This window comes from Tenrec ecaudatus, chromosome 13, assembly GCF_050624435.1.
Source record: "Tenrec ecaudatus isolate mTenEca1 chromosome 13, mTenEca1.hap1, whole genome shotgun sequence".
In the NCBI taxonomy this organism is placed as follows: domain Eukaryota; kingdom Metazoa; phylum Chordata; class Mammalia; order Afrosoricida; family Tenrecidae; genus Tenrec; species Tenrec ecaudatus.
In genome coordinates, this window is record NC_134542.1 from 42,414,262 (window position 1) to 42,434,385 (window position 20,124).

Here is a 20,124-nt window from a genome sequence, read left to right on the forward strand (position 1 = left end):
GCTAAAAGAGCATTCTGTTAGATGAGATCATCATCATCCGATTCCCAACTACTGTGTATATGCCTTCTATGAGAAGTGGAAAGAGGAAAGCCACTCTGCTGTGTGAAAGCGTCCCCTGTGGTTTATAAAATGTTCTGTGGCTTGAAGAAGGCTGCTGAATTGAAAGACAGAGTGAGTGTTGGAGTTAGTCCTGACGAAATCTGAAGATTGGATTCTCAAGGATCTTTCATTGTTGTGGATGAAAATGAAATCATTATTTTTGAATTCCTTCTGCTCACGTCAGTGACTCCTACCTGCAGCCTGTGCGCTGGCTATAAGTACCCAGGAATTACCTTGCAGAGTGCAGGCAGGGGAACCAACAAGGGCCAGCCAAAGCCAAACTCCCGGTAAGTGTTCTTATCAGCCCTTTCTCTATGTTGCATTTCTGTTTCCACACCTTGGGTGGCTGGCTATCCCTACTCACCTTGCTAGGGGATATATATGTCCTTAGATATGTATGGAAGGGGCATTTCTCAGTTTGGGGAATCCAAAGCCATTTCTTTCTTTCTTCTTTCTTTCAGAAGACTGCTATATTAAGACTTATAAGTAATTTGAATTTTCTTTAAAAACTGTGATTTCTTTGGAGATCATAAAGTGTTCATTTTTTTCTTTCTTTCATTTTTTCAAAGATGTGAAAGACATACTCCTATGGTCTAGGTTGGACTTACAGTTGCTTTGTTTATCAGCCGCGCGTTCTAGTATCACGCGAATCAAACTGGATCCTTTAGGGCCTCGTTGGAAATTACATGTGGGAAAAGGATGCCTGTGAAATTGATGTGAACCAATTTCTCCTGTCCTGTCTCTCGTGAAAAATGTGTGCGCTCTTTCTCTTTTCTACCTTCTCACTTGGCGACCGTCGGCGGTTTCCCCATCTTCCCTTTCACGCAGCTCCATTCTGCCATGTCCCGGGCACGCCTGCTGCCGCTGTATGTTGCCTTGGTCCTCTTGACGCACGCACCTGGAGCCTCACTGGGAAAGGAAGAGAAATGGAAGCCACTCAACCACCCCAGAAACCGAGATCTAGTGAGAACCTACCGTGGGTGCTCTGGGCTGCAGGGTGGCATTGGCACGTCTCTGCGTTTATGTACTCCCCACCCTATATGCTACAAGCACATGGACAACAAGCTCCTCAGGGGGGTTTGTTCTGGGTTTGTTAGCCTAGTTGTTGACCCCCGGTGCTTACTCTCACTAGTGAAGATTTGTTGGTGCAATGAGAAATACTTTGGTACTTAGAAATAATCCCAGGCACACACAACACATTGCACTTGGAAGTGATCTCACATACACTTCATATCCTTGCTTTCTGCTATCTATAAAAAGTGAAGCGCGTAATGGGCAGCTGTGGTGTGCACAGCTTCTCCTGAATTGATGATGTTTGAGATCCAGAATTGCTCCTCGAGATCTCATTTAACCAACAGTGGCGAAGCTCAATTGAAAGCTGACTCTGCATTCCTAACAAATGACCAAGCATGATTTTCAACATGACGTTATCCAGGAAAACAGAATTTTAAAGACCAGTGGCAACCCTGTTTAAATAAAAATGCCAATTCCAAAACACACATCGAGATTTTGAATGAAAAAGACACAGGATTTTGAAAAAAATAAATGATGTGCAACATAAGACTAAAACCATCAAACCAATAGAACTATGCAGATATTCTGCATGCTCGTTTACTAAAAGAAAGACGAAAGGTCCAAGAACAGAATCTTGCAGCAAGCATTGAGTGCGCTCTCTCCGCCAGAGGAGGGATGCTGGAACTGATGACTGTGCTCTGCCTCAGCATTCAGAGGTGATTTACAATGAACCATCTGCCTGCGATGCCCTTAAGTACTTGATGCCCCTCCTTTATCCCCACCAAGAACAGCGTGTTACCTTGTTTCGGTTGATCCGGTTGATCCGTCAGAATGAAGGCAGGGGGAAGGATGGGGAAGAGAGGGGAAGAAGTAGTTTGCATTTTTGTTTCCGGATCTACAATCTCCTGCCTCCAAATTAGCCTAATGTCAATTCAAAGGGGAAAGGAAAGTGAGTGACCTCAGGATGTTGGTGTGCCTTTTGCAAATGCATGTCCTCTTGCCCTCTTCAGTTTCTCAGAGCCCTTCAGGCATATTTTAAAGGAAGAGGTCTCGATCTTGGAAAGTTTCCAAATACTTTCTCCAGGGAGGAGAACCCCAGGCTTCTGTCTTTCCATTCAGAACTCCTTGCCTCTGCTTTTGGAGACTATGAAGAACAGAAACACGCCCTTCCCCGTGATCTCAAAGGCTGAACGTTCCTTCTGAGCACAGGTAAAATTTCTCTTTTTTTTTTTTTGGGGGGGGGGTGTTCACCAAATCTTTATGTTGTTAAAAAAAATGTGGCACTGTTCACTATAATCAGTAGGTAAGCACAAGTAAACCCATGATTTGACTTGTTTCCTGGGTGCTCTGTCTCTGTAAGGGATTGTACCTTTGATTCTATAGAACGGTACCGTGGACTTGGGAGACAGACAGACGCCAGCCATACCTGGTTGGATGGAGACTAGTGGGGCGTGAAAGACCAAGGTCGTTAGTCATCCTGCAGGTCTGCAAACAAACTCTCCTTTGTAGCTCAATTTTCAGTCAAACAGTAGACAGGTCTCAAGAGCGAGGGCATGGTAGCCTATAGCCCATTACCAAAGTGGCGAAAGCAGCAGCATTTTTTTGTGTGGGCCAGCGGGTGACCAAATCTCTCTCTCTTTGCAGGCTCTCTGCAAACTCACAACTCAGTCATAACGTCATGAAAAGATTCTGAAATATCTATTTGAAAAATGATCCCCCCATAGAAATAAGTGCTTAGTTCTAATTATACACATCACTGTTACTATTTGGACTTGATTCCGGTATTTTATGGTTAAGTTTTTAACATAATGACAGCTATAGTTCCTTGAGTAAAGTTTTCGGCGGAGAAGGAAACTGAAGTAGTAGAATTAGCCCTCCTGATTGAATTATTAAGCATCATGAGCTAGCGCACACTGTTACCTGCGTCTCCTCTCGGATCAGGTCATACAGCTAAATGATGCCGAAAATCACATGTAAAGAAATATGTCAAATTGAGCCAGTGGGTTGGATAGAGAGTAAACATTTAAATAATGGCACCCTTGGGAGAAAGCACTAAGCACGTATCTGAGCTTGAACTTCCTCAACGACTACAGAAAGATTGGAATGTTAGTAAAGATGGCATTTTTCTTACGGAATTTTTTTAAAACTTATGTTTAGGATTTGAAATTTAGTAATCATATTACTTTAGAGTCCCTATCAAACAAATAACTACCATTTAAAAAGAAACAGGAATGGTGCATTCTACAGAAATAGGTTGATTCCACTCTAGTCCATTAGCTTCTTATCCAGCTGAATAATAAAAGGAGCTGAAAAGTAATTAAAATCTGTTCCCATTCTTCTCCAAATCTACAGATAATGTGATGAGGAAGCACATGGTTGTTACGTTTCATTGTGTTGTGAAAATTTTTGGTTTTTAGTGATTTTAAATATGATTGTTTAACAATAAAATGCTTGCTAGTCTGGAAAGAAAATCCAATTGACCGTGTGTCATGTGCTCTGGGAAACTGGTAGAATGAGATGATAACCCTGAGAACAAACAGAAATCTGTCCATGAAGGATTCCCTTCCCCATTTTTCACACGTAGGCCCTAGAGCATCAGACACTGAAACCAAGGGTAGTTGACCAGACCCACCTCATCAGTCAATTGAAAAAAAGGGAACACGCGTGCAAGGGGAACAGAAAGGGATTTTATCATTTGTGCAGAAAAGGACAGTGTGTAATCTCTGGACCAAAATGTCATGAGCTCCCGGAATTGGGTCTTTTATCCTTTCCGGCTTTTCAGGGACTTCTTCCCACAACGTTCCGCCTTCTAGCCTATCCCTAGCTACATACAGAAGTCTGGGTGATGAGTCATGGTCTCCAGGATGGTGTGTAGACAGAACTCTCTATAGAGAAAGAATCCGGTAGAGTAGTGGGCAGATAATGTGGTTCCTCCCAGTGACTCTTGGGTCCAAGGTGAACTGAAGGATACTGATAGATCTACCACACATGCTCTCAGCCTGTTTCAACTGGGCCATTGTTCGCAGAAGGGTCTTGGGATGGAGGACTTAGGTAAGAGGCGGGTAGGTCACAGAGTAACAAGTAACACAGAGGTGAGCTATAGGAAAGGGAATATTGGCCTTGAAGCTTCAGTAGCAGAATCGTTATTAAAACCACAGTACCTATTTTACAAAAGGCAGTAGTAATTCAGTGGTAGCATTCTCACCAGGTGGGAGACCCATTTTGGATTTCTGGTTGATGAATCAAAAAGTGAACCATCACCCGTGTCAATAGAACCTTGAATGTTGCTGTGATGTGGTTCTGTGAATGTGGATGTTGCTGTGGCAAGCTTTCCATGAATTAAGACAGTCTCCAGAGGCCTGGCAGGTTAACCTCCAAAAATCAACCTGTGGATCACAATGGTTTTATCCTCCTGCACAAGATCACGGTGTGTGTGTGTGTGTGTGTGTGTGTGTGTGTGTGTTAGCTGCAGCTAACAATGACCAACTACTTTAGAACGTAGCAGTATTGATTGGAAAATTGTAAATAGGAATCACTAGTACCTCGTGAGGCGTCAGCTCTCACAAACTGACCGGACACAAGAGTGGCACAGTCGAAACTGAACGATAGAGCACAGATACCAGACAAGAGACAAAGCTGGTCTCCTAAAGGTCAACAATCAGACCTTGAACTATTGACAGGCTTTCCTATTTTTTTGTCCTTGGTTTGTTGTTTTGCTTTATTTTTTATTTATTTTTCTCTGTCTTGTTTTTTGGTGTGTGCATATTACTATCTCTGCAGGTCTATCTCGATAAGATAGGCAGGATAAACAATCTGGAGGAGAAAACAACAGGACCAACGGTTCCAGGGGGGACATGGGAGAGGCAGAGGCAGGGGAAAGGAAGTGGGTGTTAACAACTCCAGGGACAAGGGAACAATAAGTGATCCAAAATCAATGGGGAGAAGGGTTTAGGAGGCCTGGTAGGGCTTGATCAAGGGCAATGTAACTAAAAGGAATCACTGAAACCCAAATGAAGGCTGAACGTGATAGTGGGACAAGAGGAAAGTAAAAGGAAATAGAGGAAGGAGCTAGGAGGCAAAGAGCATTTATAGAGGTCTAAATACAGGCATGTATATATATAAACATATTTATATATGATATGGGGAAATAGATCTATGTGCATATATTTATAGGTTTAGTATTAGGTAGCAGATGGACATTGGGCCACCACTCAAGTACTCCCTCAGTGCAAGAATACTTTGTTATATTAAACTGGAATTCCATGATGCTCACCTTCCAGACATGATCGCTGTAGACAAAGTGGGTACATAAGAAAATGTAGGGAAGAAAGCTAATGATGCCTGGCTATCAAAAGATATAGTGTCTGGGGTCTTAAAGACTTGAAGATAAACAAGTGGCCATCTAGCTGAGAAGCAACAAAGCCCACATGGAAGAATCACACCAGCCTGTGTGATCATCATGTGTCAATGGGATCAGGTATCAGGCATCAAAAAACAAAATATCATATCATTGTAAATGAGGGGGAGTCCAGAGTGGAGACTCAAAGTCCATATGTAGGCAACTGGACATCCCCTTACAGAAGGGTTGCGGGGAGGAGATGAGCCAGTCAGGGTGCAGTATAGAAACAATGAAACATACAGCTTTGCTCTAGTTCTTTAATGCCCTCCCCATTATCATGATCCCAATTCTACCTTACAAATCTGGCTAGACCAGAGGATGCACACTGGTACAGATTAGAGCCAGAAACACAGGGAATCCAGGACAGATAAACCCCTCAGGACCAATGAAGAGTAGAGATACCAGGAGGGTAAGGGGAAGGTGGAGGGAAAAGGGGAACCGATCACAATGATCTACATATAACCCCCTCCCTGGAGGACGGACAACAGAAGAGTGGGTGAAGGGAGACATTGGACAGTGTAAGACATGAAAAAATAGTAATTGAAAAATTATCAAGGATTTGGGAGGGAAGGAGGGTGGAAGAGGGAGGGGAAAAATGAGGAGCTGATACCAAGTCTCAAGTAGAAAGAAAATGTTTTGAGAATGATGATGACAACAAATGTACACATGGACTTGACACAGGGATGTATGGAGGATTGTGACAAGATTGTATGAGCCTCCAATAAAATGATTTAAAAAGAGAGAGAGAGAGACAAAGTTGGTGTCGGGGACTCAAGGAGGAGAGTGTCCAAGGCCCAGATCTTTATTTGAGGCAGGTTTATAAACAGTACTTGTCAAGTACCCTGCTTCCTGTGACAAGTCCTCACACGAAGGGCTTGTTGACAATTCTCTGAAGGTAAACAAAGAAGCAAGAATGTTTTAGCCAATTTGTCCGTGGTCCAGCGGGAAAGATAAAGCCAAGAAAAAAGAACAACTGGTATTGCGCAGAATGCTGTGTTCTCTGGGAACAGGAGGGAAAGTGTCCGCTTTGTCTTAGACGAAGGTCAGACCATCCCATGCCTCCGTTCCCAGGCTGAGCTGTCAGCTCCTTTCCATGGGCCTTGCGTACACTGTGGCATGTCAGGGTCCTGTTCTTGAAGAAGGGAATGATGTTCAGACTGCTCCATATGCACCCTGTCACTCGGGAGCCCAGGAATTCCTTTCCCAGGCTTCATCTTAAGATGATCTGCTCCCAGGGGACCTTGCAGGAACAGTAGAGAACATGTCCCATACATACCTTAATGTGTGAATGAAGTCAGGTGATATTTAAGGGCAGGGTGCCAAGGAAGCAGCCTGGCAGTTTTGTAATTTAGCAGGACTGATTCAACAGGGTGAGAGAAGCAAGGTTCTTGATTCGGGAAATATCTTATCACGGGGGGAGAAAGACGAGGTCTTCTACTCTGTAAACACTCAGTCGTGGAAGGCCACGGGAGCAGCTCTGCTCTGTCCTACAGGGTCACCATGTGTCACAGTTGACTTGACGTTGCTTTTCATTCCCACCAGCTCTCTCCCTCACGTCTCTGATTAGAAAATAGGACAACACGTTTTCACTGAAATAGGTGAACCTTTGGGTCGTTGTGTTGATCGTCCAGTCTTTGTTTGTTTTATTACCACATTGTCTTGTTCTTTCAGGTCCTCGCTGTTCCTAAACCACAGAAGAGTCTCATTGGGAAACATCAGTAAAGCCACAGCTGAACTTTGGTGTTTTCCCCGTTTTCACTTGTCAATTTGTCGTGATTTTATTTGACATTTTCAGATTGATGTAGAAGTAGCTGGATCTTTGAAGCAACATGTGCCCCACATGTGGACTTTTGGAATGTTTCTTCTCTCTATAAGCATAAAAATTGATATAGAGCACTACATGGAAGAGTCCCCCAAAGTCCAGAAGGTCAAAAGATATGATTATATTCTAAAGTATGTTTCATTAAAGCTAACTTTTTAAATGTCTTTTTGTTTATTCCTTCGACCAATAAATATTTTTATTTGAAAGGGACTTTACTATATGTTCATGGATCCATAGAGTCCAGGTGGTCAAATGCCTGCCTGCTAACTGAAAAGTTGGTGGTTCAAACCCACCTGTGGCTCTCAGGGAGAAAGGTGTTACAGTCTGCTTTCATAAGGATTTACCACATTGGAAACCCAATGGGACAGGTGTACTCTGTTCTATAGGACCCCGGCAAGTTGGCATCTACTTGACAGCAATGAATTGGTGGGTTTGGGGTTATGTTTCAAAATAGCTTTCAAAGTGTTTATTGTGGAGAGTTGATCCAGAAGATCAAGAATAAGAAATTTGTGCAAGAACACACCTTGCATCTGATTTAGAACCATGAGAGCGCCACATGGAATCCTTGGCTGTAATGATGCTTTAAGCACACCAAATTGTGTCTTTTCACAATGTCCATTTTTGGGAGAGATTGACATACTAAGTCAATTATACTTTGCAAATGCCTTAATAAACCAAATGCTTTTTTTCTAGAAATATTGTGAACACAGCATAAATACTGCTACAGACTGTAGGCCATAGGGTGCAGCAAGAATGCCAGCATCAGTTCTTCTGGAGGATACTTGGAGGCAAGGCTCAGCATGAGCTGCGGATCTTTTTGCTCCAATGCCCAGTGCACCTGTAGCTGTAAGCAGCTAGACCTGCAAGGGCATATCATATACAGACAAGACTTTACCAGTGCTTAGCTTGGGCCTGCGCACTGATGGCTCTGTTGCCTGGGTCTATACAATCGAGCTTCACTGGTATCAGTTCCACCAAACACTGCTGGACTCTGGCCCCATAAGGTTCTGCGTCCTTCTGGAGATAGAATTAAAGGATGTTCCTGTCATTCTCTCAGGTTGTAAACATCACGTGTATTTGTATGTTTTTTCACTGTGTGGAGAGTGTTTTAAAATATATAGAGTGAGAGTCTTTTTCTTTAAAGTTCTGGTATAGTTAGTTGTCTCTATGTCTGCTTTCCCTGGAGAAGTTTTTGGGAACAGATAACATTATCCAATCCATCTTTATTTCCATTATCGACCACAATACCTAGTCATGTAGCTAATGTGAATAAATACTTCATGTCGCCACAATTTGCAGAGAGCCTGGTATGGTGGCGGGCTATGTGTTGGGCTGCTCAGAACCACCAGCCACTCTACAGGGAAAGATGGCTTTCTATTCCTATAAATATTTAGTCTCAGAAACCCAAAGGGCAGTTCTATTCTGTGCTCCAGGACTGCTATGTTTGTCATCTTTGGATCCCACAAGCTAGCGGGCTTTTCCATGTACACTTAGTTGACTACTTGCTTAGATGGCTGCTTATTTGAATACAAGCCTTTATGACCCCAGACAGTCAGGACACCATCTGCTTTCTTCACCACACTTTGCTGTAGCACCCTTATCTTCAGTGATCCTTTCATGAAGGTGAGTATTGAGCCGGGCCATGTGATCAGAACTAACTGCTCTAGGATGGGGCTAGAGTTCAGCGGGGGCCCAGAATCCATCTCCTTGTCCTTGGGATATGCATGACTCAGGTTTACTTTGGTCGTCTGCAGTGTTCTTCGGACTCCGTCAGACATAGCATTGAGTTTCCCAGCAGTCTAATTTCTTTACCGCCTTACATTGAGTAAATTTTGTTTTTCCTCACGATAATAACCTCGTCATGATTTGCCTCTGGGACAATACAGAAGAGACTCCAAGTCTCAAATATAACCTAAGCCTAAAATATATTACGTTTTAAGCAGGCCACAAACTAGACAAAGTCAGACACATCATCTTGATGCAGACGACCTTTCACAGGAAGTCACAATGGCGTCAAAGGGTTTACAGAGATTCAGAGACTTTTAAAAAGACACAGGGGGGCAAAGGAAACTATCATAAAAGCATGACTGGTGGTAGAAGAAGACTTTACAGTTACAGGTGGGACTAGAGAAGCAAGAATAAGACTAGGCTTGAGGGCCACACATTGCAGTAGACAGAAGAGCTAACTAGATTGGCCCAAAGGTGACCACAGCATGATTCACAACTATGTGACTGCAGTATGGGGGTCACCAGCAAGGGCTCATCGAGACAAACCTCTAAGGGAGATGGACCCGACCACCCGCCTGGCTAGGGGTTGTGGTGGTAATCCACTTTCTAATGGGTTCTGCCTGAGCAGGTGACTATTTACATCTCGGGTCAGTGATCAGAAGGAACTCAGTGGAGGCTCAGTACACGTGGGGACTCTGCAAATGGGCTTTGGGCTTCCACTGTTGATCACAGCTCTGCACACTCGGAGTGTACGCTCGTAATACAGTCAGAAAATAGAAGAAGGACATCAATGCTCTACAGGCGTTCTCATTCCTAGAGCTTCATGAGTTTTGGCCGGTTCACAACCCTGACGCCATCCTTCTTCAACGTGCAGCCCCTGCCCAGCGTCTTACTATAGATCTAGGGCAGGGGCTGGAAACTGCGGCTCTCTAGCCACAAGTGGCTCTTTCTGTACCTGCATGTGGTTCTGAAGTAAAAATGAAAACTATTGTAGTTTCATTTAAAGGATATTATTCAAATAATGGAGATTTTGTTTGTAAAAAAACCCTTATGGTTATTATTTTTAAATGGTTGTAAGGGACAGGGTTGGCTCTTCTGCCTCAAAAGTTTGCTGACTCCTGATCTAGGGTGATCAAGAACAGAGCTTGTAAACTAACCTGCTGGCCACCACATGTGATATCCGAGACAGTGGACTTCGTTACTCAAGGTGCCTCAGGCAACAGGAGATTCACATTTGTATCTGCTCTTTATTTGCCAAGGACTGTGGGGACCATGTAGCGGTGATTGGAGGTGACTGCTGTATATGCAGTGGGCCTGAGTCAGAATTGGGGAACCTCAAACTTAGGAAACTACCCTTCCTCTCCTTATATGGGAACTGCTAGTGAATCTTTCTTCAACAATAAATTGTCAGGGGAAAAAAATCTGGTCTCTGATTTCAAGGAGATGATATTTGTTATCTTTCAGGGCTTGTTTTTCAAACATCCTTGAAAATGCAGCCCACAATGAAAGCTGCCACAAGCTTTTGGGCAGAAAAGCAGTTAATCCATGGGAAAAAAAGTATTTTCTGACAAGGAGTCCTCCCTAACCTTGTTTCTCCCCCGACCAGGGGCAAGGAAGGCATCGTGTCATTCTTCCATGCTCTCTAATTCCTTTCAACCTTCCACTTTGATTTTCAAAAATTAGTCTGCAAAAGTCCCCCAGACAGAACATTGGTTTCTTTGTCTGCTTTGATGGCTGTTCTAACAATTGAACTTAATCTCAGGGTAACACAGATGCCTCTGACTCACCAGGGGACAAATTACCCACAAGAAAGTATTGAAAAGAAAAAATAGACCGATTACACTTTTAAGATCTTTCGCTACATCTGACCGCTAAAAAGCCTTCACATCATCAAGGTGGTGTTTTGTAGCGGGGAAACCATGCTTCTACCCCTGCTCCCCAATTCTCTGTAGAAGGATCTAAATCTCCAGTTTTGCCATTTCCACATTCTGAGCAGTCAGTAATTAAACTCGTGAGTCCAGGCAAGTTTGCAAGCAGCATCCTCACAGGGATTCTGGGGCTTTCCTTGGTCTCATTGGCCATCCACCGCTCCTCATTCTATCTACTGATCCCCAGAGACTTGATTGCTTCACGAAATTCTAGGGAGATTTCCCCTCTAATAGTGTGCAGATTACTTTAACCCGCCCCACTCCACTCAGGACCATCCTTCCTAGGAGAAAGAGGGCTACTTCCTAGCTGTGAGCAGTTTCTCTCTCCTGGTAAACTCCCCCTTTCTTTCCATGTTGCCAAGTGGAAATGCGTATTTGGTTTATTTCATGTTCAGCGACAGGGTGGCGGGTGCACAGTGGAGTGTTCCCCTCTGCCCAGTTCTGGTCCCTCAATCTGCCAGCCTAACTGTTGTTTGTCCTCATCTGGTTGGGTACAGAGGCAGAGATGGCCAAATGACGGGCTCCCTGTAATTTGTCTCCAACATTAGCTGCATACTGAACTATATTCCCCTGCCCCATCTCTCTTGTCATCTCAAAGGCACTTTCAATGCCATCTGTATTGGACAGGGTTCTCTAGAGAGACAAACCAGATTGCTAGTAATTATATATAAATGTATTTATAAAGATAGATATATAATTCAAGAAATAAACCGTTAAATAATATACAGATAGATAATATAAGAAATTAACAGTTAAATTATAAAGCAGTGAGACACTAGCAGTCCTTCAAATTTTGAGAGCTACCAGGTGCCAGTCCCCTTCTGTAGAGAGAGCTGGGCTATATATACCCAGGCAGCACACAGCAAGGCAGGTCCCCAACTGTCATCAACTGTCAGTCCCCAGCTCCAGAGATGAACATTCCAATCGTGTGGGCTTAAAGGGACCTCAACTTACAGCGACACAGTCCACAGGCTAGGCATCCCACAGGTAGTGTACCCCTTTAAACTGAGGCACAGAACAACCAAGGTGAGGCTCACCGAGCCATTTATCCCTCTGCCCTTCAGTTAATCCTACTTGTGTTTATCGGCCAGGCTGGCACAATAAACTATAGCACCACCCAATTCCTGTTAAAAAATTAGCGTATATTAGTAGTCTGCAGACTAGGGTTCACAAAGACATGGCTAGTAGAAAACATACTTGTTCACAACGACATGGTAGGTAGCAATCATTGGAATACAGGATAAAATAATCACATGGATGTGTGAAGAGTAAAAAATAGTACTGCTGAGCCCCCCACCTTCCCAAATTAGACAAACACCCCGCCCTCAATCCCAGGCGGAAACTCTATGAAGTAGAGTCTCATCTTTTGAAACCATTGGCCTTCTGTCGCTTCGCCCAAGGCGTAACCACTAAGCCCCAGGGCACCCTCTGAGGGTATCAGCAGTCCACGCATGAGGTTTGGAGCCAGACAGGCCCCACATTTACTAGACTGGAGGCCCTGGCATTAGGACTCAAAATATCCACTTTTAAGAGTTGTTTTGAAATCTGCAGGGCCTACCGTTGATGGGTAATAATGTAAGATACGCCCTGTCGAGTCGGCTTATAAAGCTAGATTGTCAGGAAAAGAGGCCTGGACGGGAAGTTTCCGTGTGGAACGTGAAGTCTATGGCAGGAGCCCTAGAAAAGGGAGCTGCAGGAAGGGGAGACTCGCAGCAGCCCGGAACAAGGAGGGTCATGCGAGTCTAGGCTTCCGAGGCAGCGGAGGTGGCAGACCAATGGCTACAGCAAGAATTAAAGAACAAACGTCTGGGAGGGGAAGCGATGCGGCGTGGGAGCGACTCAAACACGCTGAGGGGTCGAGCCGGGCGCCGCGGGGGCTGAACGCGCGGGGCGGCTAACGCAAGGCCCGCGGTTTCAAGCCCCCGTCCCAGGGTCGGCGGCCCAGAGCGGCAGGGTGCAGTTCGAGTCTAGCAATCGGAATCGATCCCTGGCAGCGGGTTAGGAGTAGTTCCTTTAGATCACGGAAAATGGCTTTAAAAAGTCGCTTTTCCTCCACTGCCAGACCACCTTCTTCTCGAGCGCCCGGCCTCCGCACCCGCGAGGCCCGCCGCGCGCGGGAAAAGCGGCCCGGCCGGCACTTCCGGCGGAACCCGAGCGCGGCGGCCGCGGCGCAGCCCGGGCTGCTTCTCCAGGAACGCCGGGTCCCGGGAAGGGGCGGGGTTGGCCAACGTTGTTCTTCCGGTTCGCGGCCGGGGCAGTTTCTCGGGGGTTGCGTACCCGGACCCGGTCGACATGTCGGGGTTCAGCCCGGAGCTCATCGACTACCTGGAAGGGAAAATCTCCTTTGAGGAGTTCGAAGGGCGGAGGGAAGAGAGGAAAGCCCGCGAGAAGAAAGTGAGGAGCTTTGGCCCGGCCATTCCGTCCCCTTTGTCTCCGAATCCACGGAGCGCGATTGGGGGGCGCAGAGGACCCTCTCGTAGTGACGGCAGGCCAGGAACTCCGCGCGCTCGTTAACCCCTTCTGCCTACCTCTTCTATCCCGTACCTCCGTCCCTTACCCCTGTGTTGCATTCGCCCTAAACATCCCCACTTCCCGCTCCGCCCCTGAGTCGTCTTTTGTCTCGGTAAAGTTCCCTCTTTTTCCAAATAAGAAAGTTTATTTGACGGCAGTGTAGCGTCAGTACGTTAAGAGGCAGCTGACAATGATGCCTGGCGCCCTGGTGGTTTGTATTGGGCTCCGCACCAGCAGTCAGCAGTTCGAAACCGCTATCCCCATTCTCGGGATCAGGATGATGAACCTTTCAACTCCCGATCTCGAAACCCATAGGGGCGCTATGAATGGGAACCCGATGGATAGCTGGGAGTTTAGTTTGAGAACGACGGCGACGCGTTAAATGGGGTGGTGGGGGCATTAGGGAGGTTCTAGTTCTACTAGTCGTAACCAGCGAGTGCTTTTGGGACTGTGGGTACGCAAGTCACTTCACTTTTCAGGGCGCCATTTTCCAAGTCCAAACTGAGGAGAGTTGAGGTCTCATTTTTAGGCGTTTCCCAGTGGCATGCTGCAGCCTACCAAAAACCAAACAAACCAAAATTCACAAAACTTTCTGGCTTGATCACAAAAATATCTTCATATATGTATATTTCTTAGTAAGGATTCAAAACACATCAAATGATTCATACTTTCCATAATCCCCCAATTATTTGAAGTCAGAGGGGAAAATAAAAGTGTTTACAACCTCTTGAAAGCAGCTGACAGATTTTCGACACCAATTCACTCAATTGATAGTGTTACGTCTCTTTCTATGTAAGAAACTAAGAAGCCATGTGTATATTAATGAAATCAAGATGGTATTTTTAACTTGTTTTTGCACTGATTCAAACGGAAGCATAAAGCTTAAATATTTTGAAAATGCTTGGACTGTTAACTTGTAGGCTCCATTAAGTGTGTAAAACTTTTATATATGTAGACTATAGAGGGAAATAGAAAACAAGGCCAATGGGGAGGGCTAAATCAGCATTAGTGTTTGGAGTCACTAACTTTGATTCACATTCTTCAGGAAAAAAGGAAGTTAGCTGCTGAAGAAAATCCAAATGATTCTGAAGGTCCCTCATCATCGGGAATTGATTCTGCTAAATCCCAAAGCAAGGATGTCAGTGAAGGTAGGCTTTAAGAACGTTTGCTTTTGCATTAGTGTAAAATATACCCAGGAAAGTATTCTAATGAAAGCATTTGTATTGAAGTGATACTGGTTGATTACGTCATAGTCAGTTACTCCTTGCTCATAACTCTTCCCACTCATCACTGCCTTATCTACAGGGTTTCCAAGGCTGTACATCTTTATGGGAACAGGCGGCCTCAACCCTCTCTCTTGGAACTGTTAGTTGTTTGAGCCACCACTGACCTTGCAGGTAGCAGCAGCCTGTTGCTTACCTGACAGCTGACTCAGGGTTCCTTATACCATGTGCTAAGAATATGAAGTGGACAGTGACAGCGGGTCTGCACACTTGAACCACGTGTAGTATGTGCACCTATGAGCAGAGTACTTGATATAATAGGAATCCAATACATAATTGAGTTGTTGATTAGGAGGATGGTTACTTGTATGACTTCCAATCTGAGAAAAGTATACTTGTGTAAATTTTGACTTTTTTTAAGGGTATTTTTTTCAACTGTCCTTGTATTGTACCTTTTGAATGATACACCAAATGCATGGTTTACATATTTATTTTTCCATAAGAGGAGGGATTTTGCAGTCTGTATGAAGTCCCATTTCTGTCACTCTGGAAATTTAACTTTTCCTTTAAAAAAATGAAAACAATTTTAACAATTTTATTGACATGATTTACATGATGTACAGTCCAATAGTTTGAATATATTAAAAAGTTATATGATCATCACTATAATCAATTTTAGAACATTTTATTCTTTCTTGCACTTATTATTGTTTTTTTGTACTTACTATTATTACCTCATTTCCTCTTCATCTCCCCTGCCATAAATACACAAAAGTATTAATTCAGTATTTTCTGTATAGATTTAATATAGTGAAAAACAAAAAAGAAAAGTAAAATTAATAAAAACTCATTAAAATAACAAAAACAGGAAAACCTCAGTTGAGAAGATAACAGAAAATAATAAAAGCTAGGATAAATTTTAAATGATTTAAACAAGACAACATATAAAGTAGGAAATTTTATTTTTTATTTTTAAAATAATTTTATTGAAAAAATTTTATTGGTGGCTGGTATAACTTTATTTTATAAATCATATATCAAATGTATAAATGTATTTGCTATAATGGGACTTTAACTTTTTATTTTATCACAATCCATATATACATCATTGTGTCAAGCACATTTGTACATTTGTTGCCATCATCATTCTCAAATTATTTGATCTCTACTTGAGCCCTTGGTATCAGCTCCTCAATTTTTCCCCTCCCTCCCTCATGAACCCTTGATAATTTATAAATCATTATTATTTTGTCATGCCTTAACACTGTCCAACATCTCCCTTCACTCACTTTTATGTTGTCTGCCGCCCAGGGAAGGGATTACATGTAGATCCTTGTGATCAGTTCCCCCTTTCTACCCCACCTTCCTCTTCCCTCCTGGTATTGCTACTCTCATTATTGGTCCTGAGGGATTTATCTGTCCTCGATTCCCTGTGTTTCCAATTCTTATCTATACCAGTGTACATCCTCTGGTCTGGTCTGATTTGTAAGGTAGAATTGGGATCATGATAATGGGGGAGGAAGCATTAAAGAACTAGAGGAAAGTTGTATGTTTCATCATTGCTATACAGCCCTCTGACTGGCTTGTCCCCCCCCCCCCCCCCCCCCGTGACCCTCTTTAAGGGGATGTCCAGTTGCCTACAGATGGACTTTGGGTCTCCACTCCGCACTTCCCCTCATTCACAATGATAATAGTTGTTTGTTATTTGATGCTTGATACCTCATCCCTTCAACACCTCCTGATCACCCAGGCTGGTGTGTGTCTTCCATGTGGGCTTTATTGCTTCTCAGCTACATGCTGCTTATTTATCTTCAAACCTTTAAGACTCTAGACACTGTATCTTTTGATAGTCGGGCACCATCAGCTTTCTTCACCACATTTTTTTATGCACCCGCTTTGTCTTCAGCGATCTTGTTGGGAAGGTGAGCATCATGGAATGCCAGTTTAATAGAACAAAGTGTTCTTGCATCGAGGGAGTACTTGAGTAGAGGCCTAATCAATGTTCATCTGCTACCTTAATACTAAACCTATAAATATATGCACATAGACCTATTTCCCCCTTGTTATATATATTTACATATGCACATATCTGTATCTAGACCTCTATAAATGCCCTTGAAGTGTAAAATTTTAACCTAACTGCATCTGTATTAGTCCACTTTCCTATGCTATCTTTCTTGTAGGAAGGATATTCACATACCTGGTCAGTGGCCGGATGGGATTCACTGAGGCTTAATCCAAATGGGGACCCTACAAGTGGCTTTTGGACTTTCACTTCATCCCTAACTTTCTATAAACTAAGTGATCAGAATTTCAGCTCTAATACTGTTGCCATCTCCAGTCTTGGGTTTTATTATTTACAATCCTTGGACCATACAGACTGGTGTGCTTTTATTCATGTGGACTCAGCTGTCACCTCACTTAAATGACTGCTTGTTTTAAGACAAGTCTTTAAGACTCCAGATGTAATTCTTTCTGATGGCCGGGTACCATCTGATTTCTTCACCACATTTTGCTCTGTCACCCTTATCTTAAGTGATCTCTTCATGAGGGCAGGTATTATGTAGGGTCATGTAATAGAAACAAATTATTCTAGAGTAGTGCTGTGATTAAGTTGGAGCTCAAAATCCATTCATGTGTCTGTGGTTCATCATACATGTCCCTGGTCCACTTAGGGGACATTTATTATCCTTTTTTAGGGAATATTCTCATTCAGCATATAGCAATTCTATTGGTAGTATCATTAATTTAGCCAACATTAAGAATTCCATAAGCATGTGTGTATACATATGTAAATACATTAATTCATAAAAATAGAGGTATTGACCTAGCTACATGGCGATACATTGAGGTAGTGGATGGACTTCAGGCCTCTGCTTGTACCCTCTCAATGCAAGAACACTTTATTCTAACAAGGCATGATTCTGTGATACTCACCGGGCACAATTGCTGAAGACAAAATGGGTACATAAGCAAATGTGAAGAAAGTGGATGGTGCCCAGCTATCAAATGATATAGTGTCTGGGGTCTTAAAGACTTGAAATTAAATAAGTGGCCATCTAGCAGAGAAGCAACAAACATGGAAGAAGCACACTAGCCTGTGTGATCATGAGGTGTCATCAGGATTGGGTAGCAGGCATCAGAAGACCCAAAACAAACAAACAAACAAACAAACAAACAAACAAACAAACATTGTTCAGAGTGAGGAGGGTTGGAGCAGAGACCCAAAACCCATCTGTAGACAATGGGTCATCACCTCACAAGGAAGGGATGACGCAACCAGGGCTCATTAAAGCACTAATGAAACACATTCTTTTGGTTCCTTGGGGCTTCCTCACCCCCCCACTATCATGACCCAGTCCTGCTTTTCAGTTCTGGCTGGACTAGATAAGAGATAAGAACTCACACCACGTGGAATCCAGGAGCAGGAATGGGAGTAGCGATACCAGAAGGGTAGGGGGAAGGGAGGGAGAGAAGGGGAGGAAGGGCAAACCAATCCTGATGATCCACACATAACCGCGGTCGGTGTAAGATATGAAAATAATCATTTATAATTTTTCAAGGGCTCACAAGTAGTGTGGGGAGGGAGGGAAAAAAGAGGAGCAGACACCAAGGGTTCAATAGACAGTAAATGTCTAGAAAATAATAGTAACATATGTAGAAATATGCTTGATACAATTGATGTAAGAATTGCTGTGAGAGCTCCCAATAAAGTGATCTTTTAATCAAAAGAAAAAGAATTTCAAATACTGTTTACCAAAGGAAAGTTGACATGTATAGGACAGCTTTTTAGACCAAACTACATGGGTTATTAACATGTTTGGATAAAAAATTCAAGTGAATGGACAGTGTCTATGCAAACAATGAGGGTTGGAGACAGAGCAAAACCTTCAGTAATGTTCATTCACAAAGGCAGAACCATGCCTGCTAGACTAAGACATGTCATAAAACAGCATGGAAATAACAAATAGATGGTAGTCTTGAGCTATCATTCATTGGGCACTCTCAGAGCAAGCCCCCCAGGTCCAACGACCTCCATCAATGACCTTCAAATCTATAACCTTGGAATAGCAGTCATCTGCTTCTTTTCACACTAGGGCACTTCAGCTTTAAGTCCCAGGGAATATTTCAGTTCCTTTAGCCTGCTACCACGTGACTTTAGGTAAATTCAAGTTAGCTAAGTGGATTTTCCAAATTGGACCCTTCATTGTGGCCTGTGAAGAATGTTGTGTATCACTAGCCTGTCTGACCACAAGGTGTAGAAGGGACCAGTTATCAGACATCAAAGAACTAAAAATCATATCAATGGGTGCCCACCTCCCTGATACGATCTATGAAGACAAACATGAGCATAAGCAAATGTGGTGAAGAAAGCTGATGGTGCCCAGCTATCAAAAGATATAGCATCTGGGGTCTTAAAGGCGCGAAGACAAACAAGTGGCCATCTAGTTCAGAAGCAACAAAGCCTACATGGAAGAACACACCAGCCTGTGTGACCATGTGCTGTCGAAGGGATCAGGTATCAAGCATCAAGGTACAAAAGAATCATATCATTGAAAATGTGGGTGAGTGCAGAGTGGAGACTCAAAGCCCATTGACAACCAACCAGCCACCTCTTACTGAAGGGTTGTGGGGAGGAGATGAACCAGTCAGGGTGCAGGGAAGCAATGATGAACATATAACGCTCCTCTAGGTCTTAAATGTTTCCAACCCCCACTATCATGGTCCCAATTCTACTTTACAAATCTGGCTAGACCAGAGGATGTACATAGGTACAGAGAGCAACTGGAAGCACAGGGAATCCAGGACAGAAGACTCCTTCAGGACCAGTGGTGAGAGTGGCAATGCCTGGAGGGTGGAGAGAATGTGGGGTAGAAAGGGGGAACTGATTATAAGAATCTATATATAGCCTCCTCCCTGGGGGAGGGACAGCAGAGAAGAAGGTAGGAGGAGACATCGGACAGTGTAATATATGACAAAATAATAATATGTGAATGATGAAGGGTTCATGAGGGAGGGGGAGGGGGGAGGGAGGGGGAAAATGAGCAGCAGGTATTAAGGGCTCAAGTGGAAGGCAAATATTTTGAGAATGATGATGGCAACAAATGTACATATGTTTTTGACACATGGATGTATGTATGGATTGTGATAAGAATTGTATGAGTCCCCAGTAAAATGATTAAATTAAAAAAAGAATGTCGGGCATCTCGAAAGGAAACAGTTTATAGTCTTGGGGCATCTATTAACATCTTGCATTCATGTGGTACATTAAAGTATATAGGTTTTTTGAGCACAAAATATATATTTAAAAATTTTAATGGTTTTTGGGAACTTTTGTAAAATGTGTTACTAAAAGTCCCGTGTCTTGTTTAACGGGACAAAAGCAGGACACAACCTTTT

General features: G+C 43.4%; 2 protein-coding genes across 2 annotated transcripts in view; both read left to right on the plus strand.

Annotated features, from left to right (window-relative positions):
* Positions 1–939: 939 nt before the first annotated feature.
* C13H2orf66 (chromosome 13 C2orf66 homolog) lies at positions 940–2,303 on the plus strand. The gene is made up of 2 exons (XM_075529072.1): positions 940–1,062; positions 2,124–2,303. The coding sequence occupies exons 1-2, from the start codon at positions 940–942 to the stop codon at positions 2,301–2,303; spliced, it is 303 nt and encodes a 100-aa protein (XP_075385187.1).
* A 10,916-nt stretch (positions 2,304–13,219) lies between these two features.
* The window catches only part of GTF3C3 (general transcription factor IIIC subunit 3), a 42,333-nt gene continuing 35,428 nt past the window's right edge, over positions 13,220–20,124 (plus strand). Inside the window, exons 1-2 of the mRNA XM_075530453.1 lie at positions 13,220–13,384; positions 14,547–14,649. Of these exons, the coding sequence (XP_075386568.1) occupies positions 13,283–13,384; positions 14,547–14,649 (205 nt within the window). The 5' untranslated portion in view covers positions 13,220–13,282. The remainder of the gene's footprint in view (positions 13,385–14,546; positions 14,650–20,124) is intronic.

Bases quoted from the DNA above. Each gene is read 5' to 3' on its own strand.
- C13H2orf66 (XM_075529072.1), top strand. From the start codon at position 940: ATGTCCCGGGCACGCCTGCTGCCGCTGTATGTTGCCTTGGTCCTCTTG. The intron at 1,063-2,123 runs GTGAGAACCTAC...TGCCCTCTTCAG, and splicing joins ACCCCAGAAACCGAGATCTA to TTTCTCAGAGCCCTTCAGGC.